This window comes from Excalfactoria chinensis, chromosome 2 (genome assembly GCF_039878825.1).
Source record: "Excalfactoria chinensis isolate bCotChi1 chromosome 2, bCotChi1.hap2, whole genome shotgun sequence".
NCBI classification, from domain to species: domain Eukaryota; kingdom Metazoa; phylum Chordata; class Aves; order Galliformes; family Phasianidae; genus Excalfactoria; species Excalfactoria chinensis.
The window spans coordinates 119,622,863-119,636,697 of record NC_092826.1 but is presented as its reverse complement, the minus strand read 5'-3'; the positions used below and the strand labels follow the sequence as shown (position 1 = coordinate 119,636,697).

At 40.7% G+C, this 13,835-nt stretch overlaps 1 protein-coding gene across 1 annotated transcript in view; it reads left to right on the top strand.

Annotated features, from left to right (window-relative positions):
* Nucleotides 1-13,835, top strand: part of LOC140249052 (probable acyl-CoA dehydrogenase 6) — a 73,944-nt gene that overhangs the window by 36,000 nt on the left and 24,109 nt on the right. The window contains exon 3 of the mRNA XM_072330294.1: nt 9,105-9,234. Within this exon, the coding sequence (XP_072186395.1) occupies nt 9,105-9,234 (130 nt within the window). The remainder of the gene's footprint in view (nt 1-9,104; nt 9,235-13,835) is intronic.

Here is a 13,835-nt window from a genome sequence, read left to right as displayed (position 1 = left end):
CTTCCTTCCTTCCTTCCTTCCTTCCTTCCTTCCTTCCTTCCTTCCTTCCTTCCTTCCTTCCTTCCTTCCTTCCTTCCTTCCTTCCTTCCTTCCTTCCTTCCTTCCTTCCTTCCTTCCTCCCTCCCTCCCTCCCTCCCTCCCTCCCTCCCTCCCTCCCTCCCTCCCTGCCTCCCTCCCCCCCTTCTTCTCTTTTTTTCCCTCTTCCTCTTCCTTTTTTTCCTCTTTTTCTCACTTTCTTTTCTTGTTCTGTTCCTTTCCCCCCCTCTTTTTATGATAATATTCCTAACACATAAGAAGAAATGTCACAATAAGAAAATGGATCTGATTCTTTTGTGTAAACCTTAAAATGCAGAAAATGGTGCCTCGGTTTGTTAGAACGTGTAATTGATAAGGTCGGAGTTTTAGCCTACTCTTTAGGTAAGCTTGTATTTGGTACATTTTTCATGTCGTGCTTTAATTAATTCATTCTCAATTTAGTCTCTTCTTTATCAAAATTGCTCTAAAATTCAGAAGCAAGGATTAGCTGCAGTCAGGATGTGAGAAGGATTTCAAATAAGAAACAGAAGACTCTTCCTCAATACAGCATAGTAAGGAAAACAGAGACAATCTGTAGTTTTGTTGTTACTGTTGGCATTACCGTGCTGGGATACATTTAAGCATAAAATAAATACATAAAAAGAGCCAGTATTTTATTTTGTTTCTTACTGTTCTGAAATAAGATGTGCTTTGGTTCGTGTTTGTTTTATGGCCGCTGACCCAAAGTGATTAGGCTGTAGACTAGGAGGTACTGTGATCGCATTTGGACTGAAAAAATTGTCCCACTTCAATTTAAATATAATGTATTATTTTATTATTTTATTTTTGTTATAATTCAAAGAGAATTTTAGCTCTACGCTATAGGAATAGTTCTTATAACTTTCCGGTGGTTTCAGTGATCTATAGCATGCTCTCAAACCACACTGCTAACTTTGAAGCCTTTCAGCCTTCAAAGAACAGTGGTTTTGTTCTTTCCTCAATCACTTGAAACTTATAGGGAGAGCTGAGTGTAAATTAATGGTTTGGGTGTGGAATTTCTCATTCTTCATCATTCTAGATAATTATGTAGCTGAGAGAAAGGAGACACAACCACTGCTTCTCTGCTCATTATTAGTTTTGAGTAAAAACAAGGTGATGGAAAATACTTTTTAAGCAGAAATAGTGTCTAGGAGACCATGGGTATGGAGAGGCAAAGGCTGCACAGCAGCCTCAGTGGAGGAGCTGCACAGTGAGCTGTGCAACAATGAACTGTGCTTGTGCGATGTGGTCCTGTGCTGCTCCCTTTGCTTCACCCCTGCTGTGCTCAGCGAGTGCCCGGGCTGCAGCCATGGGTGGTGTCACAGCTGGCTGGAGGCAGCTGGGAGAACAGAGAAACTCTCCTGTGGCTGTTGGATGTGTTTCCAAAATAATGCCTCTCAAAATGTGGGCATGGAGAGCTTGCAAGATGGAAAGAGATGTAACTCTCAAACACCTGCCAAAAAGCCTTCATATGCTAATTTTATAGTTGTGGGTTCTGTTTCTGGAGATGCCTACACCTACGCACCCACAAACTGACCCCGTCTTTGTGGTTTCACATCTTTCACTTACTCAGTTCCAGACAGCACACACGACAGTGCTATTAAACCCTTGCTGCCTGCTGGACGGCTTCCAAGCCTGTTGTGTTTTTCAAGTTGTTTGCAATGAGCTAAATCTAGGGGAAAGCGCGTGGTACAGCACAAACTTAATAGCCAGTAGTTATGGTATGGAGTTCTGACAAGTGAGTTCTCCTTCATGAGCAAGCTCCCTTTCCCTCCCCTATCATTCCCAGTAAGATATTTGGGAGTATTGTGAGAAGGCTGATGATGGCTCCAGCCCCCATAATTCTCCTATGATGTGAAAGAAAGGTGTGTTACTGCTGAGGTTGTGGAGCCATGGAGGTAACTGCTCAGGTATTTGGCAGCACTTCTAAGACTGGTTTTCCAGCACCTCCTCCAACAATTTCCCGATTCCTGTGAATTTCTTCTATTCCTACGAGCTCTTTCTGTTGCTTTTATTTTTGGATACGAATGCTTTAAAGCTTGGTTTCAGAGCCATCTCGTAAGAAGAGATGTATGCCATGCAATATGTGTTTTGATTTAATATACTTCACCGGAATTATTCAGCATACGCAGTGGAATTCAATTTCTTTGCAAATGCACCGTGTGACTATGTAGTCAAGGCATTGTTTTCCTGAACAATACCTTTATTGCTGTTACTCCAGTGTGATATTTTAACGACGTGAGTTTAAGATAACATTTATTGTGTAGCTACTTAAAAAAAAAAAGAAAGATTGAATTTAATAGGCGGCCTCTGACATTTGTGGTGCTCTTGAGTGGCAGCTGCACGCTGAACATCCCTGCTCGAGTTCCTGAAGGATGTGTAAGTTTTACAGTTAGTATTCACAATTAGGAGAGGTTTGACTTTAGCTGCAAGCATTTAAACATTCAGAACTGCAGAGGCAATTTCCTGTAGAGTTTAATTGACCCAGGCTAAATCAATGTTCTTTTTCCATTGTAAAAAACTGCATTTAAGCTATGTACTAAAAAGGTACTTATATAAGTGAGTGTATAAATGCTTAGGGTCACAGAATTCATGTGAGACTGGGATTCAGAGAAGACGGGCTTTTCTGTGGACATGGCTTTTTTAAAAAAGCTCATCCTGTTTTTATACAGAAAAGAACAGAGAAGTTCTTTCTGTCATAGAGTATTTGGTATATTTGTTACATACCTCATTGTGTCAGCTGGAAAATTATCTCTCAGGTATGTAATAGCTTGACATGTTCTTTTACTAGTGATCCATGCTGCAGCTTTATCTGCTTTGTAGCTGGCTGCTGTCATTCCCACTTGGAATCCCTTGCTTTTCCTGGCTCTAACTGCCTTCAATGCTGATCTGTCACTGATTTAACACCTAATTCAAAAAGATGAGACAGATAATCTGAATAATTGTTTTATTTTGTAGTATAGAACCAAAGACGATGGATTGTTTGTAGAAAGAATGTAATATTTTGAGTAGAAAGTTCTTTTGAAGGAAACAGTGGTAGATGGAGGATTTGATTTCTGGCATGCTTTGAGCTGTAATGGAAGTCCTTTCACCTGTGGTCAATGTCTCCTATAAGACATGCCTTCCAATTTCAAGGTAAATAAAAGAAAACAGTGAGGTAATATATTTCCCATCGAAGATTGCAGTTTGGATTAGAATTCTGCTTGTTATCTTTTTTACAAATGGAAAAGAATGATCTATTTTACGATATAAGATGGCCAGCATTGTAAGGCAAAGGATGGATACTACATCAGAGGTAAAAATGAGAACTAAAACAGATATTTTGAGTTCCAGAGTAGTTCTTGAAGTGTTTGTCCACACTCCTTGAGATGGAGTCTTCAATTAATTTTTTTTTTCCATTAAAGATACTTAGCATAGGTCAAGTAGGGAAACATCACTTAGGGAAATGTCGATTTTAATGGCAAAAAAGAGGAAATGCACTGTTTTGACATTGCAAAACCTTCCATTTTCATCCCTGAATGTTTTTGGGTGGTTTTGCTTTTTTTTAATTATGAAACTTCTTTTATATTTTTCTTGAGGAAAACAAGCAAACAAACGAACTGAAACGGGAATGGAATTTCATGTCATAAATAATTTGTTCATTTTTTTGTTGTTTTCTTTTTACAGTCTGAGTTCGTACTCATGGTGTTTCCTGGAAAACTGAAAATGTGCACAGAAATAGGGATGCTCTTGTGTTGTTTTGTTTTTCTGTTTTACCTGATGGCTGAGGGATCTCAGTTCATAGTTGTCTGTGACTGTGCTAGGAATGTGGTGATCTACAGTGTGAAAGGTGTTTTGGGAAGGCATGGTAGGGTTCAGTATCTGGCCCCATCTCCTCATGGACTTTGGTAATCAGCCACTGGAATGCCACTTGGTCCTGCGCACCAACACTAAACGCCATGTTCTGGCTAAGCTGGCTCCAGAGGATATGTGAACTTCATTGCATTATTCACTACACACATTCCTAAGGCCTTTTTTTGCAGGAGTTTTTTCAAAGCCAGCATTTCTCAAATTTCTCTACACACCCTTTCAATTTACAATGCTCTGTGGAGATTGAAAGTTCTGGACCATGTGATCTAGTAAAAATTTATGACTTTGGATGTGACCTTGTGAGATGACTGGATAACGTTTCCCTTGTCAGACAAATATGAGTTTCCAAAAAGCTATTTATCAGCTTGAACTTGAATAAAGGCTTTTGTAGGAAAGAACATTAAATGCAATTTTCAGCTGGTAAATAGTCAGCCTTCGTATTAAGTCTTGGCATAGAAATGTTAATAAATAGTATATTTAATAAATCTGTTTAATCCCTGGCTCACATAATATTGCTTCTTAGTTCAATTATTTATGTAGAACACAGAGCTGGAATGAGCTCTGGATGCTTTGAATACTGGCTGTGTGTCCTGCTGCATTGCAGAAATGGAAATAATTAGCCTGCTTTTTGATCAGAGGGTTTGCACCAAAACTGAGTGCAATTTCTTCTGCTCTCAGATCTTGACACCATTTCATAAAGCACCTAAAAGCTCCTCACAAATGTATGTACTTGTAACTGGAGATCTTTGGGTTCTGTCTGCTATCTGCTGTTCAGTCGACTCCTGTTTGATTTGACCTGTTCACTTACAACACATCGCGTGTCTGTACTTTACTATACTTTAATACAGGTTCCTTAAAACACCTATTTATGTTTTCACACTTCTTCAGATTCCCTTGGAGGAAGATGTGCTACGATGCAGAGTAACGTTATAGTTTTATACTTCTTTTTGTGAAAGGAAGAGTCCTGTGTAGCGTACAAGCAGCACATAAAGATACTGTACCTGCATTACTCTTGCTAAGTGAGATTATTTGTAATGCTAATATTGATCAGTTCATGTTCAGTTCAGAATGAATGAAGACGTTTGAAATAAACTGTCTGAGACCTGTACAGTTACTCTCTTGGAAGAACAAGCACATTGTATGTGGGGTAATGGATTACCTGAAGGCAGGTCTTAGGGCCTGGGAGCATTCGTGGTGGTGTCAGAAGGACTGGGTGGGCACATACCCTGATGAAGGATACTGATGTAACATGTGCCTACTTGACACAAGGAAGGCAACCTTCAGTCTGGAGAGGAGCAAAGAGAATTAAACTCAAGTCCACAAACTTATAGACCTACAAACTTAACCTGATATCTGGTCTGATTTTTGGATGGTCCTGTGTGGTGCCAAGAGTTGGACTTGATGATCCTTTTGGGTCCCTTCCAACTTGTGATATTCTACGATTCTATGAACTTAAGCTGGGTGCAAATGCAGCAAATCGGGGCAATGTGTGTATTCACTGTGTGGAAGGGGCCTGGCAGCTCATGCTGGTGGACTGGCTGCAAGCACCAGGGAGGCTGCAGAATTGGTATTCTTGAAACCAAGGCTGTGCCTTGTTTATGAGCTTACCCAAATAGAAACCACATGAAAAGTCACATGTCTTTGCCATCAGAGCTCAGGAGGTGGGATATTCAGCCAATACACCTCCTGATTTCATTTTTCCATGTGATTGTTTCCTACTTTCTTCATGCTGTGGTATTCAGTTGGACTGACACATTCAAACATATAATAACTGGGATCTGTGCTTTTAAACCTCAAAGGGAAAAAAAAGAAACTGCAGAACAGTTTAAGTAGATGTTTGTGAAGTTGGTGTTCGGCTGTTTCTGAAGGGGAAAAATAATCAGCTTAAAAGTAGGCAAAAAAGGCTGAGGGGTCTGTAAGCAGTGATTGCATCAAATTTCTCCAAGTTGGGCTGATGCATCAGTTGGTGCTTAGTTGTGTTGCATGACCATGACCATTTAGAAAATGAGGCTGGCTCATAGATTTGTGAGGGAGTCTTTGGTCATCGGAAGGTAACTGGTGCAGCTGCTGTGAACACATGGTTTAAAATATGTTGCTCTGGCATTCTAAAGCAGTGTCACAGACCCTCTTTAAACACATCCATGCCTCTAGCTAGGCCCAGGCCCACAGTGTGCGTTTTCCTGCTGTTCTGTTTGTTTTTGTACAGAGTTTTCTATCGTTACGTGATGAGAATAATGTCTACTATATTTTCCAGTGTAGCACATTGTTGACATAAAGGCAGGAAGCTTGCTCACCAGTTATCGTTGTGGTTGAAGCAGATTTATCTTAGGAAAAATGAAGTTAATTAATTGCCAATTAAAATAGATTTGTATTTCAAAGCTCAGCTTCACTCCATTGCCAGCCCCTCCATCTCCTCCCCCATCCCCAAATAGCATAGTGAGTGGAAGTGGGGGCTGCAGTCAGTCTATAGCAACCCATCTCTATCACTTCTTCCCTCCTACATTCTTCCTCTGTTCCAGCACAGGTCCCTTCCACGGGCTGCAGTGCAGAACTTGTGTTTATGTGTGTGTTCACATGGGCCTAGTTTGAGTTTTATAATTCAATTTCCTTGTGTAAGTACCTGAAGATGAACAATAGACAAGCTAGATAGCATATGAATCTGTTTAATAGCTGGAAGTTGTGCTATTGTCAGCAAAACAGCAACAATTTGAATGTAGCAGAGTTGCCCTTTTCTACCTGTTTTGAATTATAAGTATGTTGGTGCATTAGACTTTCTGCCTGGTTTTTCTTCACTTTGGTCTTTCAATATTTCTTGCAAAGTAAAAATGGAAATTTGGCCAAGCAGTTCTCTCAACGTCACTCAACTCTATTTAAATGAAATATTTACCCTAGAAATGTTTTTCATGTGAATATTTACATATAACAAAACCAATCAAATCTGGAATTGGTTTGATTGCTTTAATCATGGATTTTTCACCAAAAATGATATTGGGCACACTGTTTACTTTTCTGAATGAAAATCAGATCAACTGAGTGGCGCTGCAGCACTGTGTATATGACTGTAGAAGGCATTGTCTTGTATATGGAACTGGTGAACATAACCCTCCTGCCCACCAACAGTAAAAGTTCTGTTTTCAGAATTAAGCATTCATTTTGTACAACATTTGCTGTTATCTCTTCAGGAAGTGGAAATGAGGTCTAGCAGTCCTGTTTGGTGTGAGCTGAGCGCTTGTTCTGGAGGAAGCTGTGGGTTGCCACGGGCCATCTCAGTGATGGTGAGTGCAGTGTGGATGTGTGGTGGTGTACCTTGGGGTGGCGAGGATGGTGTCTACCTTCCTCCCAAGACACCTCCAAAAGAAGTGTTCCCTATAATCAAGCATGCACATTTCTCCATGAATCCCTTTTGTCCTTGGATTCTGGAGCAGAGTTGACACATTTAGGTGTTGCCTCTTAAGTAGCATTTCTGCAGCTTGCTTCAGCCTTCCTGCCTGTCTTCTTCTCTGGTTGTCTATCTTATTCATCCCAACAATAAAAGTCTTTGGAGCATCATCATCTAGTGGGTGGCAGCCCTGCCCATGTTTTGCGGTTTAAAACTAGATGATTATTTTGGTCCCTTCCGACTGAAGCCATTCTGTGGTTGTGATTCCTTGTTAGATCTTCCCCCTCAGCTTCTCAGCATCTGAGTCTTTGTACTGTTTCTTCTGTCAAGAAGGAAATTCATTGAATATCACCACTTTGAGAGCTGTTCTTTTGCAGCATTTTGTTTTCGAAATGTGCTATTCAACACCTACACTTAAATGAGAACATTGCAAGTCTGCTATGTGGTAATATATAATGAGTTAATGTACAAAGAAAGAATGTGTGTAAGGTGCACATCTGCATATAACGGTTCTTTTTTGGGTTTTGCTGTGTGTGCTGCTTCCCTTTAGTGAACACTAAAAATTAAACTTCAAAATTAGTCCTTTTCCATTTATCATTTCCCTTCTCTCTGTAGAAAAGGATGCACAAAGGCAGTCTCTGTAAGTTTAGGAAACAGATGATAGCATACAAAGCACTGAGTCTGTGTGCCCTGTGATGTTTTTATTTTTAATTAATGGTGTTTTTTGAAAATGTCTAAGAAGATCAGAAGAAAAGTGAGTTCAGATAGTACTTGACATCAGCAAGTGATAACGGGAGGTGGTCCTTTGCCCTGTGTTGGGGAGGGGAATCGCGTATCTGTTTATTTGACATTTTCTAATCTGGTCTTCAAATGAGTAAAAAGATTAAAAAGGAGGAAAACTTTATGTAGTCAGAACAACTCAGTCAACTAATGACGTCCAACAGTCGGCTCTTTCACACAGTATTTCCTTTGGAATAAAATCTATTTAAAACAGATAGAAATTACCTCATCCATCATAGAAGCATAGAACTGTTCTGGTACTCTACGTGGGGGTTTATCAGTGTTGAGCTGGGGAAGGAGATGAAGAATAATATCCTCTTTAATTGAATTTGCAGAATGGAATGCGGGGAGGAAGAATGCCCTGGGCCCTGGGCCATCAACCTTGTATTAATGAAAAATGTTTTTATGACAGCAATGACCAGGTGCCAGGATATGAAGTGTGCATATTTGGTGTTGTGCTTCTGTTTAACATCGAGTTTTGAGCTACAGCGACAACTTCACATGTGGACACCATGTGCTCGTGGTCTTGCTTTGTGCTAACTTGGTTGCTAGGTGGGAGAAAGATGGTTTCACTTGAGTGCAATGGGGGATGAGAGCAAATATAATATAAGCACTTCTTTGTGGTAATTTCTTCATTAGAAAAAGTGATTTTTCCTACTGATGTCATTTTTAGCAGCAATTAATGTTTTCTGCCCTTTCCAGTAAAAGTAGTGATGATACGTAATGTATCCAGAAGTGACCTGATATGGAATCTTAAGTTCAGGTTTTATAAAGAAAACTGTGACATCACTTTTCTGAAATGAAATCTGATAAAATCAATTACTTACAAGATAGCAGTAAATTGTAGTTGGCATGTTTTTGCAGTATTTTTTTTTCTCTTGTCATTTATACCAATTTGGAACATCATTGTGAAAGATGTTTTTGTTTTGTTTTGTTTTGTTTTTCCATGAAATATATAACATCAATGTGATAGATTTGTGGTTTTGTTTTTTTTTTTGTGTGTGTGTGTTTGTGTTTCCCTTTCCCCTCCCCAACCCCTCAGAATATGGTGGAATGGGCTTGGACTTCTCCTATAGCATTGCAGTGGCAGAGGAGCTGGGAAGTATCCGTTGTGGAGGTATCCCTATGGCTATTGGTGTGCAAGCTGGCATGGCCACTCCTGCGCTAACAAGGTAATTTTCAAAATGCTTATTTAAGTCTTAAGCCCAAGTAAAGCTCAGTAAAAAGCAGTTGCCCGCTTCTCCATCTTGACCTCGTAGCTTCACAGGCGTTCTGTCTCAAAACAACAGTCTGCAAAACTGGAGGGAGGTGACACACTGCTCCAGCAGTTTGCCCCTGGGATATGAGTTCATCTCTGGAAGGTGGTGTTGGGTATTAACTTCAAGTTATGATTATGAAGTCAGATTTTGTGCGGTATTAAATAGGTATACAAGAGAGTACTTGCACAGAAAAGCTTTTCAGCATTGGTTGGTTTTGTTTCTCTGTTCATTCTATTAAAGAGGACTGAAGCCAGTTGTTGACTTTCCTAAATTTGGGTTTCATTAAACAGGTTTTGAAAATGTTCCTTGTATCTGCTTACCTGCTCATGATCTTTCCACCTGTCACTTCATTCTTTGTATTTTCTTTACTGACAACCTTCCGAAGACTATATGCATGATCATACTTGGAAGCAATCATTCTGATTTTGATTTATGCACACTTCTATTGCACAGACAATTACAGAAGAAAATAGTTGTGCTTCACGGAAAGAAGCCCAGACTGACTGCTCTATTATTTTCAGATTCCTCTAAGTGAAGCAGTAGCACTTCTAAATTTGAGAACAAAATAAATAATGTTCTGTCAACAGTGACCTGGCCTGTGATGTGTCTGATTTTGAACATAACTCTCTGTCAGATCTTTTAAATGCATTCTGGATAAAGTGCTTCTCTTGCTTTCATGCTTACAAACGGAGCAGAGGAAGCAGCTCTCAGCTGAGGCAGTGAATGAAATGCTGTTCCCTGTGCTTGTAAAAGAACCTGTAGTGTGACATAATGATACCAGATCAGCAAAAAGCTCTTTTATCTCATCAACAGACACTAAACTTTACTTTTTATAGGAAGACAGTAAGGATAGTGAGGGAAGAGTGCTTTTCTATTTCATTGACATACACATTGCAGATTCTTCTTTGTGCTGAACAGTGTCTGAGAATTAGTGTCAAAAACTCAAAGATGTTACTGTCTCTGTTCCTGTTCACTGTCAGGGAAATAAGTTACAGCTGACAGTAAGAATAGCGCTTCTGAAAAGCTGGATTATCTGCTTAATCAGCTGGGGAAATGGTGAAAATGGGAAGAGGTGATCTGACAGCTGCGTGGCTTGCCCACAGGCTCAGCATAGGGGAAACTCGCTGTTGTGCTCCTTCAGCAATCCTGTGTTGTCCATGTCGTTTGGTACTGAGTTTGTTAGCCTGCTGGGCCTTGTCCTGAGCCATCACAGGGACTGCTGAAGTTTAAGTGAGGAGAAGCAGAGAAGTTAGCTGAGAAGCCCAAATGAGATAATCTGAAATATTTCTATCACCAGTGCTCACTGTCCTGTGTTTTCAGGTCTCCTTTGTGCCCTTCTGGGTGCAGGAGCTGTAAGCCAATTCTTCCCAAGCCTGGATCTGGCACAGGCCAGAAGCAGTGTGCCCACACCGGGTGGAGCAGCCTGTGCTAGTAAGTCTTGTGGAAAGTCAGAGTTTGTCCACATCTGGATGCAGACGTGTTGGAAGAGTTTCCATGACCAGATTGATATCAGTACTCAGGAGCAGTGTGAAGCCAAGCAGCTGCTTCCTAACTATCTTCTCTGAAACCAGGCTGCAGCCTGTCTGGTGGGGCTGCAGCAGGACACCAGCGAAGCTAAAAACTTCATTCTCTGAAGAAAGTAATCTTTAATTTGACTCCTCTTCCACAATGCCCACACTTCAGTGCATAAATAAATAGTTCAGTGAATTCCTAAATAAACAGAAGATTGACGTAATCATTCTTTACCAGAACCCTTGGAGTAGTCAGAAGGGGTTCCTGGGCTTCCCATCTGTATTCTTTTCAGGATGTCTCTACAGCTTGAGCTGAGCAATTTATTTCACAAAGTCTTCAAATAACTCAAGCTTAAAGGCTTGATAAAAACTGGGAGCCAGAGTATTTTTCTTACTGCTTTATTTTTTCCTTATGCTGTCTTTCATGATAAGTAAATAAGTTTTCTAAACGTGGGTTTTTTTAAACTTGCATGTCTTCTTATCTTGACTGAAATAGGGACTCACAGAGAGAAAGCTGATTCCTTTAAAGCCTTTGAAAGCCAAATTGCTGATCCTAAGGAGCCTTTCCTACTGCCCAAGGGAGCTTGCTGCCATTCCCCATGCATTTCTTGCCCTGCCTGTAAGGAGAATTTATTGCCTTTTGTCTTCTCTTACATCTTTCCATGTACACTGAGGACCCAAGGAGTACTGCTGAGCTGAGACTGGACTTAGATGGTAGGATGCCTGTGCAGGATACAGAAGAATCATACAAAAGCATGGCATGTGGCAAATGCATTATTAATAGTTTGAGTCTGGGAGCAGAATAGAAAGGGAGCTGAGAGAAATTCACCTGTAGCTATTAAGTGATCATAGGTCAGAGTGACCTTATTTGGGTGAAGAAAATCCTCTTTCTATTCCTGGAAAGCTCATGAGCAAATTCCTGTGTCATCTTTGGTATAATACAGAATAATGCATAAATCACCCGAAAGCTTTTTTTCCTTTAGTTTGCTTTGACATTGAATAATTCTTTTAAAGCTGATTCAATAGAGCCAAGTGTTGGGTCCTGCATTTTGGTCACAACAACCCCAGGCAACCCTACAGGCTTGGGGAGGTGTGGCTGGAAAGCTCCCAGATGGAAAGGGACCTTGGTGTGCTGATGGACAGTCGGCTGAATATGAGCCAGCAGTGTGCCCAGGTGGCCAAGAGGGCCAATGGCATCCTGGCTTATATCAGGAATGGTGTGGTGAGCAGGACTAAGGAATTCATCCTGCCTCTGTACTCGGCATTGGTGAGGCCTCACCTCGAGTACTGTGTCCAGTTTTGGGCACCTCAGCACAAGAAAGACATGGAGGTACTGGAACAGGTCGAGAGAAGGGTAACGAGGCTCGTGAAGGGCTTGGAGAATCAGCCCTACGAGGAGAGGCTAAGGAAGCTGGGGCTGTTTAGTTTGGGGAAAAGAAGGCTGAGGGGAGACCTTATTGCACTCTTCCAGTACTTGAAAGGTTCTTACAGTGAGAGTGGGGCAGGTCTCTTCTCTCTAGTGACATGTGACAGGACAAGGGGAAATGGCCTCAAGTTGCGCCAGGGCAAGTTCAGGTTGGTTATTAGGAAGAACTTCTTTACGCAAAGGGTAGTCAAGTACTGGAATAGGCTCCCCAGGGAGGTGGTTAAATCGCCATCCCTGGATGCGTTTAAGAGTCGTTTGGATGTGGTGCTCAGGGATATGATTTAGTGGAGGGTTTTTAGAGTTAGGGTACTGGTTAGGCTGCGGTTGGACTTGATGATCTTCAAGGTCTTTTCCAACCTGGGTAATTCTATGATTCTATGATTCTATGCTGCACTGTTAATGTCTAGCTTCAGCCCTATTGAATGCATGAATGTGCATCAGGATCAATATTTTCTCTCACTACTGTTCTTGAAATGACTGCTCAGGAAACCTCTTGTCTTCACGGGTAGTATTATATTCCCTTTAAAGAGATCCAGAGGCCCAGGTGAGAATTTGGAGTGGGCTGTATTTCTTGAATGTTTAAGCTCCACTGCAAGAAAGCTTCAGTTGATCAAGTGCTGAGAGCTGTGCTAGAATTGCCTGAAGTTTTTCCTATTCAAAATTTCAGTTTGCACTTAATCATGAATCAAACAATGTCAGTTCTACTCTGAACCTCCTTTGCTAATTTAATTAATTCACTTCAGCTCAGCTTTTTTCTCTCAGAAGCATAAGAAACAAAAGTGAATGAGATCCACAGCTCTAACAAGGTGATTATCGGCCCAGTTAAGTCAGAACAGTGATATGCAATAGACATATTTTCATTCAGTGTAGCAATCAAACCTGTCAGAAACAATATTTTTATATATATCTGAGATTAACAGAACTGGCTGCCATTTTCTAATTAGCGGAGCACATAAACAAAACTGGGTGAATCAAGAACACGTTCTAACATCTGCATTTCATCATAATTCTTTCACCTTTTACTCACAGTTTATGATGATGTTGTATATCTGTGCCATTTTTGTGTCTATGTTCATGACATTCTACTGTTACTTACAAAGCATGGACCATTTCCGTGTTCTTACTGTGTTAGAATTTCACATGTGGGACTTTTGGATTACCCAGCGTCAGCAAGGAGCTTTAGTTTATGGCCCATAGACTCTGTGCATGTATCTGTGGGTGCTCACCTGCATGAAGATGACTTTGAGATAGATATTAATGCTTCATAGTAAATGATGTGGGACCCTATGCTCGAGGGTATGATTTCAGCCCAGAAAGCAGACATAGTATGGTCTAGCTTGAGTCTGGTCTAGCAAGTCTCGTTGCATAGTTTTCTCATGCTGGAGCTGTTAAACTGGAAATAAGTGAACACTGCATTTATGCAAACCTGATACCTTTCCAGGATGTATTTAAGATGGGTAGGATTTAACAAAAGCAATATACTTCTAACACGATAGCTGGCCATTTGCTGGGCTGCACGTCCTTCCTGCAGAGCATGACCTTCCGAAGGTAGAATTGGCAGACTTGTTTAATTACAA